This window comes from Protopterus annectens, chromosome 7.part0 (genome assembly GCF_019279795.1).
Source record: "Protopterus annectens isolate FY-2018-M chromosome 7.part0, PAN1.0, whole genome shotgun sequence".
In the NCBI taxonomy this organism is placed as follows: Eukaryota; Metazoa; Chordata; order Ceratodontiformes; family Protopteridae; genus Protopterus; species Protopterus annectens.
Genome location: NC_056739.1, coordinates 1,287,594,572 through 1,287,616,663, shown reverse-complemented (window position 1 = coordinate 1,287,616,663; position 22,092 = coordinate 1,287,594,572). Strand labels below are relative to the sequence as shown.

The window sequence follows — 22,092 nt, the reverse complement described above, 5'->3', positions numbered from 1 at the left end:
TTCTTCATCCAACCCACGGGAGATGTCAGGGCCAGACGGATAAGCAAGCAGATTCAGTACATGCTTTTTTTTTCCTTCTTAAGAGGTGGCTGAACTTTAGGTCAGGTGACTTTGGCCATGGTACACTGGGTCAATAACTTCTTATGTTGGTTTACCAGATAATAGAAGGGGAAAATAAACAGCGGTGGAGTGTTTTAGGAACAAATGCTCGATAGACATCAGACACACTAAGTCCGGTTGTGCGTAGCACCTAAACAAAAAAGGCACTTCTCACGTCTGTATTCATGGGGAATCTGCCTCCCACACTAATTTCCCTTCCTGGATGACATAAAAACAAACAAGGAAGAAAAAATAAAGGAAGGAACTTATCTTTATAAGTGGCGGTAGATGAACCAGCTCAGTGAACAGTGTAAAGACAAACAGAAAGAGCATTCAGACTGGTGGCAAAGTAGTTCTGAGAATTAGGTGTCCATGTGTTACTATGTACCCTATGCCTTGGTGTAGGACATACGTTTGATGTACGACGCCAAGAAGGTGCAAAGGCTTTGGTGTGCTGGCTGGATGTTAGGCTATCCTTAGCAGGCTATCCCAGGTTAAAGATTACTGCAACAGTGATAAGGAAGGACATCTGTCTTATGGCATCAGAAGACACCCACTCAGCCGGTCCACTAAAGAGCTGGCTTGACTAGGAGTGGCATTGCTATTACAAAGTGTGACAGAATAGCCCATTCCCAAACACTCACAGCATCCTGAAACAGGGGACAAGATTTGGTTTTTCCTGTTTATCGATACACCACATCACAGACATTGCGTGAACTGCTACTGCACCTACAATACCCGCAGAACCACTCAACTCCAGGACGATTATGTGCAAGACGACCATCTGTGACTCTGGGTAAGAGAGGGTTAAAGGCACATCCCTCTGTTCAAATTTGGTAGCTGTAGGCACCACAACAGACTCAACAGAAGCAGGCTTTGAACAAAGGATTGAATTGATCTTTGGGATCCTCCACATGAAACCACCAAACAAGGAGGGTCTACTGCAAAACTGTCATGCAGAAATCCTTTGCTAATGAGACCTGAAGAATGGTAGCTGCCATGAGCCCTAACATTGAGAATTAGAGAAGCTGTTCAATGAACCACAAAATACTGGAAGGGAAAAGAATGAATGCCCTACAGCACTGCACAGAGAAATACTGACAGTGAAATACACTAAAAAAAAACTACCATGCACAGTGATGGGGAAAGGGTTGGAGTGGGGGATTCCTTCCCCTACAGCAGGCTTACTTGCATATACTAACTCTAAAAAAAAAAAAAAAAAATACACATACCTAACCTTAACTCCAACCCTAACCTTTACTCCTACCACACATACTCTTGCTAGAAATACAAAAACGTATTTCCCTAGGCTAACTGGCATTGTGGCACTCTTGCAGGTTTATTACTGTGATGTTCTGAACTCAACATTCTGAAGTCCATTACTTGGACTAAACTGACGGGTATGAATGAGTGTTTATAGACATTTTCCAAAAAAAAAAAAAAAAACGCCTATATAATCCCCTCACATCCTTCTTGTAAATCCAAGAACAATGCAATGTTCTGATATCAGCCACATTTCAAGTTTCTGACAAACACTTTGTTTTATTACCTTTCAATGTCTTGGTAAGATTTGGTCTTGTTTTTTCTTCAATTGACGTGACAGTCTGAAACAAGAAAAATTACATGGCATCACAGTACCTGAAGTATAATGACAGAACACACTCAAACTACTCAAAAAACATTCCTAGCAAAGAAACCGGTATCGATTTAACATGTTTAACAAACAAAAAAAATTATAGAAAAACTAAAAAACAATGCATCTGTAAGACAAGTAAGGAAAAGTACAGTTTTGTACCTACCATAAATGTAGATGTTCGAAGATCCACATTGCTGCAGTCCTTACTTATGGGTAGTCCGCTGTCCTCGGTCGGCCCGAATACCAAAGTATTAGGCTGACGTCGGTCATGGGCGCTCAGATCTGACATCAGAGCGTCAGGGTATAAAAGCGCATGACCGACGTCATATCCTCAGTCTTTTCTTGCCCCAGATGTCAGAAGGCCCTAAAAAGAAAGGCCACAGCCCAAAAACAGGATACCTCCCAAAAACATGCCCAACAACAACCATCACGCAAACCATATTACGATGCCAAACTGCAGAGGGAAGGAGGGAGGGTAATTGGACTGCAGCAATGTGGATCTTGAACATCTACATTTATGGTAGGTACAAAACTGTACTATGTTCTTCATCTCACATTGCTGCAGTCCTTACTTATGGGTAGAATCCCAAAGCAGAGGTAAAGGGAGGATGGCAAAATCATAAAGCATTAGGGGCTGCTAAAATGCCCTTTAATATTGCAGAGGCAAATCCAGCCCTAGACTTAGAATAAAGAGGAAGGTGGTAATGCTTGGAAAAAGTATGTACTGAACTCCAAGTGGCTGCTTCCAAAATATCTTTTGTAGCTACTCCCCTTAGAAAGGCAGTAGAAGTGGCAGTAGCTCTAGTGGAATGAGGTCTGATTCCAGCCGGAACCTCCTTACCATGATGGGAATAACAGAAAGAAATACACAACCCAATCCATTTAGAAATAGTTTGTTTTGAAACAGGTTTCCCCTGAGAACCCAAAGCAAAAGAAACAAACAACTGCTGAGACTGCCTGAACCCCTTGGTTCTGCTCAAATAATAACGTAACTGTCTGTGAATATCCAAAGTATGCAAAATCTTCTCCCCTTTATTTTGGGGGTTTGCATAAAAAGTAGGCAAATGAATAGTTTGGTTCAAGGCCACACTAGAAACCACTTTAGGCATAAAGAAAGGATTAGTACGCAAAGATACCCTATCCTTATGAAAAATCAGGAAAGGTTCCACTGCCATAAGGGCCTGTAATTCAGAAACCCTTCTTGCAGAGGTGATGGCCAACAAAAAAGCAGTCTTCCATGATAAATACTTTAACTCGGCAGTAGCTGCAGGCTCAAAAGGTTGTAGAGTAAGTTTTTCCAACACAAAATTGAGATCCCAAGCAGGAGTAGGAGCTCTACGTGGGGGTCTTATGTTCTTTGCCCCTCTAAGAAATTGCTTAAACAAAGGATGGGAAAATAAAGGAGGGTCACAGTCATAGTGAGCAGAAATGGCTGCAGCATGAACCTTTATCGAGGAGAAAGACAAACCCTTGTCCAATAACTCAGTAAGATATTGAAGAGAAACACTTAAATCAGGCTTGGAAACATCAAAGTCCTTTGCTTTGCTCCAAAGAGAACATCTCCTCCATTTATCTGCGTAAACTTTCCTTGTACTAGGCCTTCTGGCCTCCAAAATAACATTCAAAACTTGTTGTGGAAGCTGAGACCCTCCAGGGTCTAAAACAGAATATGCCAGGCTGTGAGATGCAGAGACTGAATCTTGACATTGAGGAAGTGATTGCCCTCCTGAGACAAAAGATGCGGAATCAAAGGCAGAGGCCATGGAGGCTCCTGCTAAACTCCTCAGTAGTGGGTACCAGTGCTGTCGAGGCCAATCCGGCGCTATCAGAATCATGGATGGCTTGTCCATTCTGGCCTTCAGGAGTACCTTGGGAATGAGAGGCAGAGGTGGAAAGGCATAGACATGAAGATTGCTCCAACTGAATGATAGAGCATCCACCTTCCAAGCTGTGGGATGAAACCTTTTTGTGCAAAACTTTGGCAACTGGTAATTTAGTGGAGAAGCGAACAGATCTATGTCTGGAGTCCCCCATAACACTGTCAACTTTTGAAACACATGAGGATCCAATTTCCACTCGTGAGGATCCACAATTTGTCTGCTCAACACATCTGCTAAGGAGTTCTGTGCTCCTGGTAGAAACCTTGCCTGAAGATTGAGGTGTAAGCTGAGAGCAGTCTCCCACAAAATCATCGCTTGCCTGCAAAGAGGGTACGAATGGGTTCCCCCTTGCTTGTTGATGTACCACATGACAGTAGTGTTGTCTGTTTGAATCAACACCTGTCCTGGGTGAAGTAAATCCTTGAAAGCCATCAATGCAAATTGAACTGCTAACATCTCCTTCAAGTTGATATGCAAATGTTGAAGTCTGACAGGCCACGTGTCTTGCACCCATTTTCCATTGAGGTGTGCTCCCCAAGCCTTGTCCGAGGCATCTGTCATTAGAATCTGACTCGCCTCTGGTCGGGTCACAGAGAGTCCCTTGTTTAGGTGACATTCCTGAGCCCACCACAAAAATTCTTTCTGAATGCAAGGTATTATCGGAATGACAGTGTCTAGATCTTGGCAGTGTTGTGTCCATACATTTTTGAGATACCATTGAAGCTCCCTCATATGCAGTTTGGCATTGGGAAGCACCAGAATACAAGATGCCATGAACCCCAAGGCTTGAAGGACTGTCCTTGCAGTCAGCCTGGACTGTAGAGATATTTGATGGAAAAAAAGAGAAAGGCTTCTTTGTTTGTCCGGGGTCAAAAAAGCCATCTGGGAAGCTGTATTCAGTCTCACACCCAGAAAGCACATGTCCTGAGAGGGTACTAGACTGGACTTTGTTTCATTCACAGAATACCCTAGGCATCTTAACACTACCATCACATACTGTAGATGATGAAGAAGTTCGTCTTTGTGTTGTGCAATAATCAGGCAATCGTCCAAATAAGGATAAATCTGTATTCCTCTTAACCTGAAAAAGGCAATCACTGGAGCCAGAACCTTTGTGAACACTCTGGGCGCAGTAGATAAGCCAAAGGGCAATGCAGAGAACTGATAATGTAAATTTCCAGCCCGAAAACACAGGTACCTCCTGCAACTGGGCCTGATAGGAACATGAAGATAAGCCTCTTTGAGATCCAGAGTTACCATCCAGTGATCTTTTCCCAACAGAGGTAAAAGCTGTTGTAACGTCAGCATTTTGAACTTTGGAATGTCCAGATAAGTGTTGAGGATAGATAAATCCAAAATTGGTCTCCACGAGTTCCCATTCTTTGGTACAAGAAACAGGCGAGAATAAAATCCTAGTCCCACTTCTGACAGAGGAACTGGCTGTATAGCTCATATTTGAAGAAGCAAAGAAATCTGCTTGTGAGCCTCTATCCTTTGCCGAGGAGGAACGTCTGGCATGCCTTTGAAAGGAGGCAATGTATGGAAATAAAACTTGTAGCCTCGGTTTATAATGTCCAATACCCATTTGTCCTGGGTGACTAAAAGCCAGTTTTGCTTGAAGAGTGCTAACTTTCCTCCCAAAGGAGCTGCCAGGCAAGAAGAATCTGGCAGCTGAAAATGCAGGTCATTGGGCCTGTTTACGAAAGGACTGGCCCCTGCCCTCACCTGCAGATTGTGCAGGAGAACTCCAAGTTCTAGGCCTGAATGTACTGTGAGCTCTGCCCCTGCCACGCCTAGATCTACCCCTAGATTGAGAATCAGAAGAAGGGTAGGTCCACCCCTTAGTAGGCCAATTTCTACTAAACTTTGGAGGTTGCACCTGCAAAAAATCTTTAACAGTCTGCATAGACTTAGCCTTGTCTTCCATTTTCTTCAAAACCGACTCCACAGGGGGACCAAACAAAACTTCAGACTGTAAAGGGGCATCCAGAATTCTAGTTTTAACATGCTCGGACAAATTCTGATCCTTAAGCCAGGCGTGCCTACGAAGAACTGAACCAGTGGCAGCCACCCTAGAAGAGGCCTGTACAGCATCAAAACCACATTGCAAAGAATGCTTACCCACCTGTTCAGAAACATGTACTAAATCCTGCAATTCTTTACACTCTATGCCCTCTGCCAAAGCATCCACTTTAGATTTTAGCTGAGAAAGGAGGAAATTATGATACTTCAACATATGAAACTGGCAATTTAAAGCCCTCATTGCTAAAGTAGAAGAGGTATACACCTTCTTACCCCATCTATCCAAAGCTCTAGCTTCCTTATCTAGAGAAACCGGATTCTTTACAACAGAGGCTCTAACACCCTTAGGCCCCTGACTAATAGTTTCTGGGTCCGCCCTAGGACTCTTATACAGATATTTATGAGCCTCAGGCACCCTGTAATATCTGTCCGGTTTAACTGGCGCAGGAGGCAAAGAATCTGGATTAAGGGAAGCCTCCGAGAAAACATCTTGAACAACATCCAAAACAGGAGGTATAGCCAAGGGTCTATGCTGTGGTAAAAACAAGAATTCCCTAAGCCTCTTCCGTGAATCAGAGAAATCCTGTCCTTCCCACTTAAAATGTTCCCTCATGGAATGCAGAGTTTCTGAAAATGAAAAATCCTCTGGAGGAGAAGCAGAAGGAGTGGAATCCTCTGCATCGGAATCCGAATAAGGAAGAAAATCTAGAATATCTTCAGCAGAAGACTCTGAGTCATCAGAGGCCTGATCCAAACTTTCCAACTCTGGCTCCACCCTGGGCCTCTTATCAGGAGGGGGCATAGAACCTCTAATTAAAGCAATCAAATCCTCTGCCATTTTAAGCATGTGCTTTTTAGGCACAGACCCTGAAGTACCTGGAGGGACACCAGAGGAAGGCAAAACAGACCTGCCCTTAGAAGAAGCCTTAGAAATAGAAGCAGAAGGCCTAACCACCTTAGGCATAGAAGGGAGAACAGTAACTTGAGAGGCTCCTTCAGCCTGACCTGACTCCTGGGAGGCCACATCCTGCAAAATCAAAGTTTCCCCCTGAGACTCAACAGAAACTTCAGCCGGATCCACCTGCTCTACTGTAGCTTCTGCAGGACCGGCGTCCGAAACGGACGAATCAACCTGTCTAGGTTTCAAGGATTTGTCTTTGCGCTTCTTCGGAAGCGGCCGGAGGATCCGACGGCATATTATAATTACACCGCTTACCAAAGACTAACCTAGCACAATCTAACCTTCTTTTATAGTGCGCTTATTAAACCTAGCACAAAACCGACACCAACTACGCCGTGGTCCGTCCCAAACAAGGAATGCAAAGAGAGTGACAATCCCTATGCGGTATCTGTTTCCCACAAGAAATACAATGATTCACTTTTTCTGACATCCGGAATTAACTGAGGCAAGAAAAAACAAAAATATTCCCCAACGGGGTACTTAGCCCAACTTGGTTTCGGTCTGAAACTCAGAATTCAAAAATTTCAGAACGCCGAACGGCACTTGCAACGCTGCTTCTGCATCGGACCATGCGGCAAAAAAGACTGAGGATATGACGTCGGTCATGCGCTTTTATACCCTGACGCTCTGGTGTCAGATCTGAGCGCCCATGACCGACGTCAGCCTAATACTTTGGTATTCGGGCCGACCGAGGACAGCGGACTACCCATAAGTAAGGACTGCAGCAATGTGGAATGAAGAACATCATCACTGAAGCTATCTGAGGATTGCCATCAATAAAGTACAGTTGTGTACACTTACCATAAATGTAGATGTTCGAGTGTATTCACTGTTGCAGTCCTCCCACTTGGGTTATCTGCTTGCAGGCAGCCCTCAGTTGGCCTGAATACCAGAGACCTAGTATTTCTGCGTTGGTTGCTATCTCTCCAGGACTGATGTCAGTTTGTCAGGGGTATAAAAACAGGCAGCCAATGCCATTACATCAGTTTTTCTTGCCCCAAATGTCAGGAGCCCCCCAAATAGGGAGCTAAGTTATGGTGGTGAAAAAACACCCCCAGTAAAAAGTAAATACCAATACCAATAACCCCTGAAAGGGGCAAGTATTAAACACAGAGAAGGAGAGAGAGAGACAAGGGGGCTGGAGGGAGGGAAACCAGGACTGCAACAGTGAATACACTCGAACATCTACATTTACGGTAAGTGTACAAAACTGTACTATGTTCTTCATGTTTCACTGTTGCAGTCATCACACTTGGGTAGATTCCCAAAGCTGAGGAAGGGTGGCAGTCAAGAAGAGTTGAGGCTGGCTAGTATGTCTTGCAGGACTGCTGCTGCAAAACCCGCCCTGGATTTGGAAAAGATAGGCAGGTGGTAATGCTTGGTGAAGGTATGTACAGAACTCCAGGTAGCAGCTTCCAGGATGTCCCTGGTAGGGACTCCCTAGAGTAATGCTGTAGAGGTAGAAGTTGCCCTAGTGGAATGTGTTCTGACACCCTGAGGGGTTGGTTTCCCATGGTGTTTGTAGCAGAAATGGATGCAGTGTGCTATCCATTTAGAAATGGTTTGCTTAGAAATGACCTTGCCCTCTGCCCCTGGTGCAAAGCTGACTAGTAATTGGTTAGATTTCCTGAAGGGCTCAGTCCTGAGGGAATCCCTGTCAGCATGGAAAATAATGAAGGGTTCCACAGCCATACGTGCTTGTAGCTAATACACTCTTTTAGCTGAAGTGATAGCCAGAAGTAAGGCTGTTTTGCAAGAGAGGAGTTTTAACTCTGCTGACGCTGCAGGCTCAAAGGGGGGGGGGTAAGCGTGAGCTTTTCCAGTACAAAGTTAAGGTCCCAAGCAGGGGTGGGTGCTCTACTTGGTGGCCTTAAGTTGTTTGATCCTCTCAGGAACTGTTTGAGAAGAGGGTGAAAGAAGACAGGCAGCTTAGTGTTGTAATGAGCCAAAATTGCAGAGGCATGGATCTTAATGGAGGAGAAGGATAGGCTTCTGTGGAGTAGATCAGCTAAGTAATACAGGATTAGAGGCAGGAAGGACAGAGTTGTGTCCTCTCCTTTAGACTGAATTCAGGAGCAGTACCTTTTACACTTATCAGCATAGGATTTCCTTGTACTGGGTCTTCTGGCTTCAAGGATGACATCCGGCTGGTTACTGGGGGAGATTTCAAGGAATAAGCCAGGCTGCAAGATTTAGGGTTTGCAGTTGCGGATGCAAGATCTGCCTCCCTGCTGAGAGAGCAGGGTTGAGTTCTGGTGTAGGTGCCAGGGTGGCACTGGTGACAGGCTGCGCAGGAGTGGGTACCAGTGCTGGTGTGGCCTGTCCTGGGCAATTAGAATTGTCCTTGGTCTGTCATGTCTTATCTTGAGCAATACTCTTGGGAAAAGGAGCAGAGAAGGAAAGGCATAGACTGAGAGGTTTACCCACTGGAAGGATAGGGCATCCACTTTCCAGGCCCTGCTGTGAGGTGTCTTGGTGGAGAATTTGCTGAACTGGTGATTACAGGGGGAGGCAAAGAAATCCACCTCTGGGATCCCCCATTTCTGAATCAAAAGGTTGAAGGTGCTGGGCTCTAATTGCCACTCATGTGGGTCTAGGAGATTTCTGCTTAAGGCGTCTGCCAGTGAGTTTTATTTGCCTGGCAAGAATTGAGCTTGCAGATCGACCTGCATGTCTAAGGCCGTGTTCCACAGGGCCATGGCTAGCCCTCAGAGTGGGTTCCCCACTGCTTGTTGATGCACCACATCACTGTGGTGGTGTCTGTTTTTATTAGCAGGTGTCCTGGAGAGAGTAGGGATCTGAAGGCTGTCAGAGCATGCTGCACAGCTAGCATCTCTTTTAGGTTGATGTGCAGATGAATTTGACTTGGGCTCCAGTGGACCTGAATGCACTTGCCGTCCATGTGTGCCCCCCAGGCATAGTCTGATGCGTCTGTGGTTAGGGTCTGGACGGCGCGGGGTTGAGTAAAGGGCAGTCCCTTGTTGTGGTCGCATGCTGCTGCCCACCAAAGAAACTCTGTCCTTAGACAGGGTATGATAGGAATGACTGTTTCCAGGTCCTGAGAATGTTGGCAACAAATACGTTTCAAGTACCACTGAAGTTTCCTCATATGCAGTCTGGCATATGGAATTAGTAGGATGCATGAGGCAATGAACCCTAGGGTCTGCAGGATTTTCCTTGCAGGCAGCTGGGTTGTGGTGGCCATTAGAGTGAAATAGTCTGTCAGAAAGGCTTGCTTTTCTTGAGTGAGGTATGCCATCTGGGATGCTGTGTCCAAGCTTGCTCCCAGGACTACAATCTTTTGACTGGGGACTAGTTTTGATTTCTTTTCATTGATGGTGTACCCCAGGGAGGTTAGAAGGTTTTTGACAAATGTCAGGTGCTGCAGCAGCATTTACTGTTTGCCTGAATCAGGCAGTCGTCGCAGTACGGGTAAATTTGAATATTTCTCTGTCTGCAGTATGCAATGGCTGGGGCCAAGCATTTTGTGAATACACTGGTAGCAGTGGAGAAGCCAAAGGGAAGTGCAGAGAACTGATAATGCATAGATCCTGCCCTGAAGCGTAGGAATTTCCTGCATGACACCCTTACAGGGATATGCAGATAGGCTTCTTTTAAGTCTAGGGTGGCTAACCAGGCATCTTTGGCTAGCATAGGCAGAAGCTGCTGCAGGGTGAGCATTTTGAATTTTGGTACCACCAGGAATGTGTTGAGAATTGAAAGATCTAGGATTGGGTGCCAAGTGTCCTCCTTTCTGGGTGCTAGGAAAAGTCTGGAATAGAAACCTTGACCTATCTGTTCCACAGGAACAGGTTGAATCGCCCTTATAGCTAGTAGGGATTGAACTTGGTTTTGTGCCTCTGCCCGTTGGTTTGGCGAAAGGTCTGGGCACCCTGTTGGGGTTGGCAGTGAATGGAAGTAGAATTTGTACCTCAGGATAAAATGCTGAGGACCCAATATTCTTTGGTGATGGAAATCCAGTTTTCTGCATGAAGGGCAAGTTTTCCTCCTAGAGGCACAAGAGGTTGGGCAGAGGTGGGGAGTGCAGTAGAGAAGTCACTGGGAATTCTTTCCATAAGGCGGTGGCTTAGCACTCCCTGCTTTAGAGGCGGAGGCACTCCACTGCTTAGATCTCTGCATACCCTGACACTGTAGTCTGGGGGGGGGTCTGTTTCCCTTTGGTCTAGCTTGAGATGGCCTTGAGGGGGCTGGAAAGGACCAATGTTTCGATAGGCAACACCTACTGAATCTAGGAGGCTGTACTTGCAAAAATTCTTTGACTGTCTGCATAGATTTAGCTTTTTCTTCCATCTTTTTAAGAACCTCTTCTGCTATGGTGCCAAACAGATTGCCCTTGTTCAAAGGAGCGTTTAATAACTTTGATTTGACATGGTCTGGCAAGGTCTGCTCCTTAAGCCAGGCATGCCCTCTCAGTACAGAACCACTGACTGCTGCCCTACAAGATGCTTCTAGGGCATCAAAGCCACACTGCAATGTATGCTTGTTGACTTGGCTTGCAGAATGCATAAGATCTTGCAATTCTTTATTTTCTGCACAGTCTGTAAAGGTAGCTATTTTTTGCTTAAGTTCCATAACATGTTGTTGGGTACTTCAGCATGTGAAATTGACAATTCAAAGCCCTAATGGCGAGAGTTGCAGAGGTATATACTTTCTTACCCCATCTGTCCAAAGCCTTTAGGCCCCTGGGAGATGACCTCTGGCTCAGCAGTAGGATTTTTGAAAAGGAATTTGTGAGAGTCAGGTACTTTGTAGTACCTGTCTGGTTTCCTAGGAGCAGGGGGTAAAGTATCAGGACTTAAACTGGATTCCATAAAGACATCATCCACAACATCCAGGACTGGGGGTATTGCTAAAGGCCTATGTTGTGGCAAATCGAGAAATTCTCTGAGTATCTTTTTGGCTTGAGGATAGTCTTGACATTCTCAATGGAAATGCTCTCTTAAAGTATGTAGGGTTTCACCAAAAGAAAAGTCCTCTGGAGGAGAGGCAGATGGAATGGATTCCTCTGCATCTGAATCCTCATAAGCAGATAAGGGCATGTCTTCATAATCAGATGCCTCAGGGTCGTCGGATTCTTGGTCTGTTGAGGCTGCTGGGGACTGGTCTCTTTTCCTCTTAGCAGGGGAAGGCTGGCTTCCCCTAGTCAGCATAATAAGGTCTTCTGCCATTTTAAGCATTTGATGTTGTGGCAAGGGAGCAGGTGCATGCGCTTGGGTCTTCAGTTTTCTAGGAGTAGCGAGTACTCTTGGTCTTAGAAACTCTGTAGTTTTAGACAGCACTGAAGATGTGAAAGAAGTTGTCAGTTTGTGTCAAACGTCGATAATGTGAAGTACTTTCTCAGAAGCTGGTGCCTGCTCAGCATCTCCGGACCCATCCAAGGTAGAGACATCCGCAAGTTCCATAGTCGAAGAGGAGTCTCACGGCATACCGGACTCCTAACGGGTCTCGGTAGAGGCCTGCAAATCCATTTAAGCAGGCATTAGGGGCTGCAAAAGCTCCTCACTGAGTACCGGCAGACTGACGACCAGCTTAATGGAAGCGTTGTTGGCAGCTTTGGACCTGTGCGGTCGGTTTCTGTCTTTATCCTTAAGTTTTTTCAGAATATCGGTAGTCAGATAGCTTACCGAAGCCATTTCAGAATACGGAGATCGAGAACAAACGTATTTAGCAGCAAAAAGGGCCCGACGACGGATGGTTCGGGCATTGAACAAGGCACAAAACCGACAGCGAGGTACGTCGTGGTCTGGGCCTAAACAGGTGACGCAGTAAGAATGAAAATCTTGGTGTGGTATTTGCTTTCCACAGGCAAGACAATTGTTAACTTTTTCTGACATTGGTTAGAGCAAGAAAAAAGGATCCCCAACGGGGTACTTAGCTTTAGAAGACTTCAGGATGAGTCAATTTGTAAACAAAAAACTCAGGTAGCGGCCGACCGGCACTTGTGCGAACTGCTTCTGCTACAGGCTCCTCGGCAAAAAAGACCGGTGTAATGGCGTTGGCTGCCTGTTTTTAGACCCCTGATGACCTGACATCAGTCCTGGAGCGACAGCAACAGACACAGAAATACTAGGTCTCTGGTATTCGGGCTGACTGAGGGCTACCTGCAGGCAGATAACCCAAGTGTGAGGACTGCAACAGTGAAACATGAAGAACATCAGATATGTACTCACTCACTGTAACAATGAGAAGGGGAGGAGCAAAGTGGCCACAACAGTACAAGAAAAAAAAGGGATAATTATTCATACTTGAACTGTGGAGTTAAGGTACAAGATCAAGATTAAGTTCTTTTGTGGTGGGCTTTGCCTCCCCCTCCCTAGTATGCCTGACAAGGGGGGGGGGGGACCTGTGTTCCACTTCCAGTATTTGAACTCTGTACTAAACAGCAAGAGTAATTTCCTCTACTACTACCTTCAGATTGGCATTTTTTTCTGCATCACCTAGTTCTAAGGTATCCCACACACTTTGTCTACACTTATCATGGTGTACTTGATTATAGTATACTTTACTCTTGTGCTACTCATAGTCAGTCATCTTTTTCATCTCAACTTTTTTCACAGATTGCAAAAAAATTCCTTACAGCAATAATTCATTTAATGTAGTACACACACAAACACTTCTTACTGGAGGATTATAAAATCATTGAAAATGCAACTTAAATGAGTCAGGAGGCCATTAACATTTTGCCAATATCCACCTTACCGCCCTTTTCAAGGATGGCCAGTGCAAACTAAGAGTGAATTTTTGAACGCCCATCCAATTATTTACCTCTCTTTTGAAGAAAGACAGTGAATCAAACTGCTTATTTTAGGGAGAAAGGTTGTTTCAGAGAAGAGGGCACATGCTGACATAATTTCCCCATCTTGTTTCAAGTAGATTTAGGTCTCTGATCCTAGTATTTGTATGACTGTTTGATTTATGAAGGTATAGCACTGGATCTCTTATGACCTGACAAGCGAGATACATAACAACCCTAAGCAGTCTATAGGATACTGAACACAGGGGCCATGCTTCCCAGTCTCTCCTGGTAGCTTATTTTTTTAAGCTCTTGAAGTATACAATTAGGAACCTCTGTGGTCTTTCCTGTTGCTTGATGTATCTAGTGCCAAAACATCCCAAAGGAGGCTCTCTATATTCAGTGAGAATACAAGGGGGTGATGACTCCTTCAATCCTGAAGATGTATATTTTGCAATGAAATACACAAGGTAAAATGATTTTCTAACCACCACTGCAACATAACAGTCAAAAGAGAGGGAACTATCCCACCCATGTTACACAATCTCTCACTTTATTCTCATTTTGAAGCTGGGTGTTGCCTATACTATAAGCTAGAGGAAGGGACTGTTTATGGAATGTGACAGTATTGCATTTTTTTGGCAAAGAGAGATCCTTGGAGATCACCACTCGACACCTTCATGGGCTCTGAAGGAGCAATCAACACCTTCACTGTGCGAGTTCACTTGCAATCATTAAAGGATTCACATGCTCCTAGTTTTTTTTCCAAAAGTGATTATACAGTAGTAGATAAATATTTAGGGTTGCATATGGGCCATTACATTGTATACCAAACACTAACATTTTTACGAGTAATCTTATCCTGTTCCATTTTGCTTTTACCTTTAGCTTGAACATAAACAGAAGTTAAAATACTTAACCATTAACAGTCACGATCAAAGTCCATCCATTTCAAAAGACAAGGACTAGTCTTTGCAGATGACACATCCTTCAGCAGCCATGGGATTTTCCAAGCTCTGACTCCTCCTCTCGCTCATATAATGTACCATATTTCCATCTCTTTTTCAGATTAAGACTGCCCTGGGCTGAATGATAATCACTTATACATTGTGTGTGTGTGTGCATATATATATATATATATATATATATATATATATATATATATATACACGAATGTAAATATGTAAAAAAATCTCTCCATTTTACATTATATATATATACATATATATATATATATATATATATATATATATATATATATATATATATATATATATAGAGAGAGAGAGAGAGAGACACACACACACACACACACACACCTCCAACACAAAACTGCAATACCCCATAAAGTCTTCTGGAACACCTGACTAGGTCGTTGCGAAGGGGTATTTTGAGTACAAGGAGCAGGTCCTCAAGAGGGTATACAGTCATGGACAGACATGGATCATGAATGAAGTACTTAACTTTCCTGACACGATCCAATCACTTTAAAAACAGGACAGAGTCCAGCTGACCACCATGTGCAAAACTAAAGAATTCCCTAGAGGACGGTGGTTTTAAAGGAAGACTTGGATCTTGAGATTACATCCAGCTTATACTGTCCTACAAAAGTCAGCAGTAAAACCCATGTTCAGTAGCACAAATGTCATTCAGCAATGAAATGATTGAAAAAGGCCACAGAATTAGGCTTGGCTCTTGTGGAATCAGCCCTTGATTTACCTGGTTATAGTCTTATTGCTAGACACAAAGATATTCAGATAGTCACCTGGAATGCAACTTCAGATATCTCTTGGTCTAGTCTGATCATGGCAAAGCATATAAAAAGCTGATCATTCTTGTGATCCCTGGTTCTGTGAATGTAGAACCAACGATCAGCAAAGATTTAGACAATACAATTTGTATTTATCTTTGCTGGTAATTTCAGGGAAAATAAGGAGATTAACAGAATAGTCGAGGTTCAAGTCTGAGGCTGCTTTTTGCATAAAGACTGGGTTAGTTCTCATAGATACCCTACCATTACAGAAAATTAAATATGGAGAGCGGCAACAGAGGGCATGCATCTTGGCAATCCTCCTGTCTGATCTTATTACCACTAGGAGCATGTCTTCCAAGATAAGTGTTTCAGTTCTGCTGTGGCAGTCAGTCCAAGTAGAAACTCTCCCCAGGAAAAAAAATTAACTCTGACAGAGGGCAATACTTTTGGAGGGCAGTCTCAGTAGAAAATGCTTTGCAGCAAAAGTTTACAGAACATTATGGATGTTAAGGATGAAGAAGTAAAGCTTTTGTGGAAGTTGAAAATAACTTAGTGTACTCTCAAAGAAGCTGGATCTCTTGTTAAACATGCCAGCAACAAATTGTAGAATAACAGGAATGGGGACAGTAAAAAGATCAAACCACTTCTGAGCAGCACAGAGAGAATTTTGCCCACTTCACTTTGTATGTCTTTCTAATACAAGGCTTTTGGTCTGCACAGGAATGGACCACACTAAGTATGCAGAGTCCTTGTCCATCAAAGGAACTGGAAAAACCATGCAGTTAATTTGACAGTGTGGGTGAGGCTTCTCAGATGGATGGTCAGGAGAACTGGGTGAGGCTGTAGAAGAGGTCATTTCCTTAATAGGGGAGGCCAGAATGGGGCTATGGGAATGTCTTTGGTCTTGCACATTTTGGCTTTCTGGAAAAACTTGAATTAACAGTGAGAATGGTGGTGGTGGGGGATACACACAGCAATTCCTATGGCCACTGAAGTGTAAGAGTGCCCTACTATGTCTGACCTTTTGAGGGATTAGGAAAGACAATGCTTTTGCACCTGGAATTGGTCAGGAAGGCAACAAAGTTGCAACTGGGCTCTCTTTCCAATGGCAGAATATCACTTGAGCTGTCACTGAACTTATGGAATCACTCAGGTGGCATCAACAGGCATTTGCTGAGCCTGTCCATTACAGAGGTGACCTGACTGGGAATGTACACTGCTATCAGAAAGCAACGAATGATTGTTTCCCATTCTCACAGCATCAATGTCTTCAAACACAGGGGATATGAAAAGGCTCCTCTCTGCTTAAAGATATAGATTTCAGACTATTATCAGAGAAGACAGCAACTGCACCCTGGGAAATGTGTAGCTCTGTAGGACCTAACAGGAGAATCACCCTAATCTTCAGTATACCTACATGTAAAAGTGGTCTCTTGTTAAATCCACCTAATCCACCTTCCTTAGACTGCCTGCCCTAAACAACACCCTCCTCATCCTAGGGGTGACCCATCCATGGTTAATGTAACCATGGGGAAGGGAGGGCTGAAAGGACTTCCCTTCTCTAGGCTGTGAAGTTGAACCCACAAGGAGATGCTTGCAGCTCATTCTTGAGATAGGAATAATCAGTGCCACAGAATCCAGGGACAGACAACTGAATATGTAGTGCTCACTGCAAAACCCTCACATGTAACTTTGTAAAAGGGACAAAACAGACAGTTGCAGCCATGAGACCAAAGACCTTTACAAGGAGTTCTGCTGCAAAAGGGACATAAGTGGACAGATGCAGCTAAGAGATCCAAGACAGTTAGTCACACTGCTGCTGATAGTTTGTTGTGTTGCAAAGGAAACTGAACCACTTCCTAAATGGACTGAATTCTGTCTGAGGTGAGATGCAAACTGTGCAAGTGATGGATCTAAATGGAACTTTGCAGTGTTCACCGATATTCCCAAGGGCAGAAAGAAGCTGTAAGGAATCAGGGTCTTGCTTGAAATAGTGACTTCCTTTGTGTGGACAGCTAGGAGCCAGTTATCTAGGTACAAGAACAATTTGATTCTCTGCAGTCTCAGCTGAGTGAACATCCTTGGGGCTGTGGTAAGACCAAATGATAGAGTCATAAATAAATAGTGACTGGCTGTTACTCTGAACTACAATAACTCACTGAATATTTCAGCAAATTTTATATCCAGACAGGCATTAAGGAAATCCAAACAGCATACCCCACCCCCTTCCTGAAGGCACAGAAGCACTGACTTGACTTTCTGCACACAGTTTAGGTTGTTTAGGTCCAGAATAGGCATAAGGTCCATTACTTGTATGAAGACTAAAGAAACATAAATAAACCACAGATCCCTTCTAGTCTGGTGGAACTCTTAGATGGTGCTTTTCTCAGGAGGCAAACTCCTTTGGCCTGGATTACTGTACAGCTTCTGGAAATTATTTCCCCAATCCATCTATCCTGTATGGCTGACCTGCCACACTGAGATGGAGAAAAGTTTGACCCTTCCCGATGCCTCCAGAGGTAGGCAGCTGGTTCTTAGGGGGGAGGCTTTGGAATCCTTGATTATGCAAACGCCTTTGTCTCTAGGGAGGGTGGTGTCCGTGAAATTCATGAAACCGCACAAATTTGTATTCAAGCTCAAATGAGCCAGTCAGTCAAATGACTGCTGTAGTGTCTTGTGTCACCACAAGTTCTTCACACTTCGGGTTCCTCGTGAAGATCCATTGAGGAGTAGAGAAGTTTACTCCTACAGCCTCAAACATGCTCCTTCTTGCTTGTTCTTGCATAGTTTTTGTCTTTCACCTAGAGTCTGAATACAAAGGACATATATGAGGCATTGAGAAAGAGCACCCTGAAGTTTTCTGAGAAACCACAAAAACTGAGCCAGGCATCTCTACTCATGGTTATGCCTGACCTGGCCACAACTATTACTGTACCTGTTGTGTTGTGGATAAGCCTCATGGAGTGATAACATGCTGGACAAGACTCTAGTTTGTGGTACAAGTCACAGTGTGGCAACTTCCAAGATGTCTATTATCACTGCTGCAAAGTCTCATTGAAAACATGTTGTGTGTCAGATAAATTAACTAATTTAACACCTGGATGGCAAAAGTACCTAATGTATATACTCACTTCCCTACAGAATCCAGGGCTGAAGAAACTGTTTCAGGTGGGTGTGGGGTGGGATGGCCTGAAGGTCTCTAATCAAAGGCCTGTCATTTGGTCACAGCTGCTAATAGACTGGAATCCAGAAGAGGTGCCTTATTCAATGTTTGTCGGTCCTTGGGATGTTGGAAGATCGGATCCAGTTTTCTTTGGGATAGGTTTTGGCACATTGGGCTCTTGCCATGCCACGTCCACAACTAAATCAATCATGCAGTTGTAGAGATGGACCACTGTGAAGTGTTTCCTTTAGAATTTTTTTCCTCTGAAGAGGTTGGGTCTACTAGCCAAGAACCCTCTGTGTCTCACAAGCTCAAGTATCTCCCCAAATATGGAGTCATCTGGAAGGAGACCACGGGATGCCTCCCCTTCATAAAAATTGGTGGCTGGGGTGCAAAATACCACTCTGGGGTCGAGGTACCTCCTCCTTCATCCAAATTTCAGGAGATGCTTCATCTTCAGACATCCTAGACTTGTGGAGCAGCATTTCACTTACATGCCCTGTTGGGAAGTTAAAGGGCCAATGTTCCAAAGTACAAGGTATTCGGAGTCAGAGCTGATGTTGAGGGTGCCCTCTCTGGGATCTAACAACCCAACTGGTTGCAATAACCTTGTCCAGACCTTTAACTTATGGGGGTCAAGACTGCTCGAGATTTTTCATCCTAATGCCCAAGCTGACCTAAAAGATGTTGACACAGTCAGCAAATCTCTGTCCTGGTACCAGTGCTGGGCCTGATGTTGAGGATAGCACAGGTGGAACAAATTCCGACAATGCAGACACTGCAAAGTGCACGTGTGTTTATTTGTATGTGTGTGCCGACATGTTTGAAGAACCACTAATGCTAGTAATGTTGGACCTAGTGGATCAAAGCATTCAAGGAGTCAGAATCAAGTTTGATCAATGCCAACAGAAAAAAAGTCCCATCAGTGCTGACAAATAGCACCAGGAAGAGAGTCAGCCTCAATACTCTCATTACTAGTACCAGGGAAGAAGCAGAAGAAGTGGAAGTAACAGGAGCTTCTGTAGTCACTCTAGAAACAGAAGGGGGAAAAAAGGACAACCACTTCAATTAGGGCCACAAACCTAAGCCCTCACCATTCTGTCCCAATTTGTATGTAAATATACACTCTGTATGGACCTAGAAAATTTGGGGGGAGCAGCAATCTTCTTTGCTCAGTTAATATATCCAGTTGAAGAGGAATTTTCTAGTAATTTCCCTCTGTCAAGTAAAACAGTAGGGAAAACCAATGCTGTCTTAGCCAAAATAGTGCCAGTAAAAAGAGTTTAGGTACTTCCATTTGTATTTTGAGAAGAATTTTTGGAAGCTGCAGAGAAGGAGAAGCATAGAGGAACTTCCTTGTCCACTTAATTTGGCCTCCAAGATGTGGAACGAGGGTCCCTGCTGCAGAACTGGGGGAGCAGATGGTGGAAAGGTGACAAAGATCTACTTAAGGGGTGCCTCACTGAAGGGTGACTATCTGGAAAACCTCTTTGTTCAAAGTCCATTCATGGGGTTACTCCAGGACATCTGCTAGCACACTGTCTTGACAAGAGATGTATGTTGCTGGGAGCAGGATGTTCAGTTGGGATGTCAAGCTTCATGTCTCCAGTGAAACCTACACAGTTAAGACCTGGTTTCTCCCTGTTTATGTACCACGACTGTGATGAGTGGGCCCGGTTTCGAAAATCTGAAGAGCCTGCAGAGGAGCACTCATTTCCTTCAGACTATGTCCCATCTGGGACTGAGGTAGCCATTTCTCATGTATTCTATGTGACCAACTCCATTCCCTACCACACCTCATTTAAGGAGTATGTGTGAAGCTGTTGAAGAGGAGGTGGTCGTCTGAACAGCAGTTCTGGGCTGAGGATGACCTGTCCCCTCCACAAAAGCAGCTCCTTTTTGAGGCAAAGGAGGAGTGGAATCAAAGTGTTCATAGGTAGGTACTAGGCTATCTCCCTGAGGGCATGTTCAAGGGGTGACCGTGCTGTGACCACACAGACTTTAGGTACCACTGGATTTTCATCATGTGTAGTCTGGCCAGAAGTAGCACAGGGGATGGTGATTGCCATGAATCCCAAGGCTCTTAACATATTTCACTGCTGAACAATGGGCTGGAAAGGAGAGATTTCAGAAGTAACTGGGCAGACTGTGAACTCTCCCCTGTAGAGGGAAGGCATGCATCTTCTGTGTGGCCAGTCTGCATCCCAGAAAAAAACAGGTCCAGTGTACAGACCATGTGGAATTGCTTGCAATTTATAGTAAAGCCCAGACCTGTCAGAAGATGGAGGGTGAAGTTTAGATGCTGAAGAATTTCTTGAGACAGCCTAGATCAGGTTGCCATCCAGGCAGGGGAAATTCTGAATTCCCAGTGTGTGACAGAAAGCTACTACTGGAACTACACTTGACTCTTGTAGCTGTGGAAAGACCCAAAAGGCAGAGCAGTAAATTGAAAATGCAAGAATCTGCACAAAAAAAAAAAAAAAAACACTGAAGAGTCTCTTGCAAAAAGGATGGATGGGTATGTGTAAGTGGGTGTCCTTCAGATCCAGTGACACTGTTTGGATGAGGATGAAAGGCAGAAGTGTGTGGACAGCGCATTTTAAAAGGTGGAGGCTTCAAGTAAGTATTTAGAAGACAGTTTCAGAATGCATCTCCACTGCCCTTCTTTCTTTGGGACTAGAAAAACCCTGGAGTAAAACTTCTTTCACATGAAGTCTTTTGGGACTTCCTCGATGGTGCCCTAATTCAAAAGGTGTTGAATAATGGGGCCCAGAAGGGACATTTGGCTTTGAGGAGGTTTTGACATGCCTTTCAGAGGGGAAATACTTTCCCAGGACATGGCATAACCATCCCTGATGATGGAAAAGACCTATTTGTCTTTGGCAATAGCTTCACACTTGGCCAGTAAGAGAGATGGTCTTTGGTGAAAGGGGGGAAATGGGACTGAGGGCAGGGGGAGGGGTACTACAGCGGTAATCAGTTTTTTTGCCTTTGAAAGGAGACTCGTTTTCTGCCTGTTTTATATATATATATATATATTTTTTAAGAGATTTAGATGGGTGGCTCCTATGGTATCTACGAACTAAGGAGAGGAGGATCTGTCTGCAGTCTTTCATGGTCTTACCTTGGTCCTGGACAGTTTTGAACAGGCTGGCTGTCTGAAGACCAAACAGTAAGTCCTTATCTAAGGAAGAGTCTAAAATTATAGATTTAAAATCAAATTGTCAGGTATAGACCGACTGTGAAGTCATGCATATCTATGAACAGATCAAGTGGCAGCTGCCCTAGAAGAAGCATCCACAGCATTTTAACTACACTTAATGCTCTGCCTGGCAAATTTGAGTAGCCCGTGATTGTAAACCACACACTTGATGCTTAGACTTGGATAACTTTATTTAGGGAATACGGGGGGGGGAGCGAGCAAGTACACAGTCATTTCAGTCTAGTAATTCATTGCCCTGAAGCCAAGGGTAGCAGATGTGTAAACCTTCTTTCCTCACCTATCCATAGCTCTACTATCTTTTTCAGCAGGTAGAGCATTTGCACTGGGGAGAAGCTCAGAGGGCTTATCATAAGAGATATACTGCAGATAGGTCTGCTACAGGGATCTCGTATAAACATTTTAGGTCACCCTCTGAAGGTTGGCATGGCTCCTGAGGCCCTGCAAACTACTGAGATGTCTGAGGAACCAGGTCTCAGCATTTCTGAAGGGCCAGTCACTCAGCATCCCTCAAATTCTGATTAGAAAATAGACCCCAGGCTGTCTAATAGACGTCAGACAGGTTTCCAAACCTCTGCACTTCAATCCAGGTGGGTGTCACACC

The 22,092-nt window shown here is 44.3% G+C and overlaps 1 protein-coding gene across 1 annotated transcript in view; it reads right to left on the bottom strand.

The window, feature by feature from the left end:
- Window positions 1–22,092, bottom strand: part of UBA3 (ubiquitin like modifier activating enzyme 3) — a gene marked incomplete in the record, with an annotated part of 1,621,434 nt that overhangs the window by 146,150 nt on the left and 1,453,192 nt on the right. The window contains 1 exon segment of the mRNA XM_044077904.1: window positions 1,649–1,703. Within this exon segment, the coding sequence (XP_043933839.1) occupies window positions 1,649–1,703 (55 nt within the window).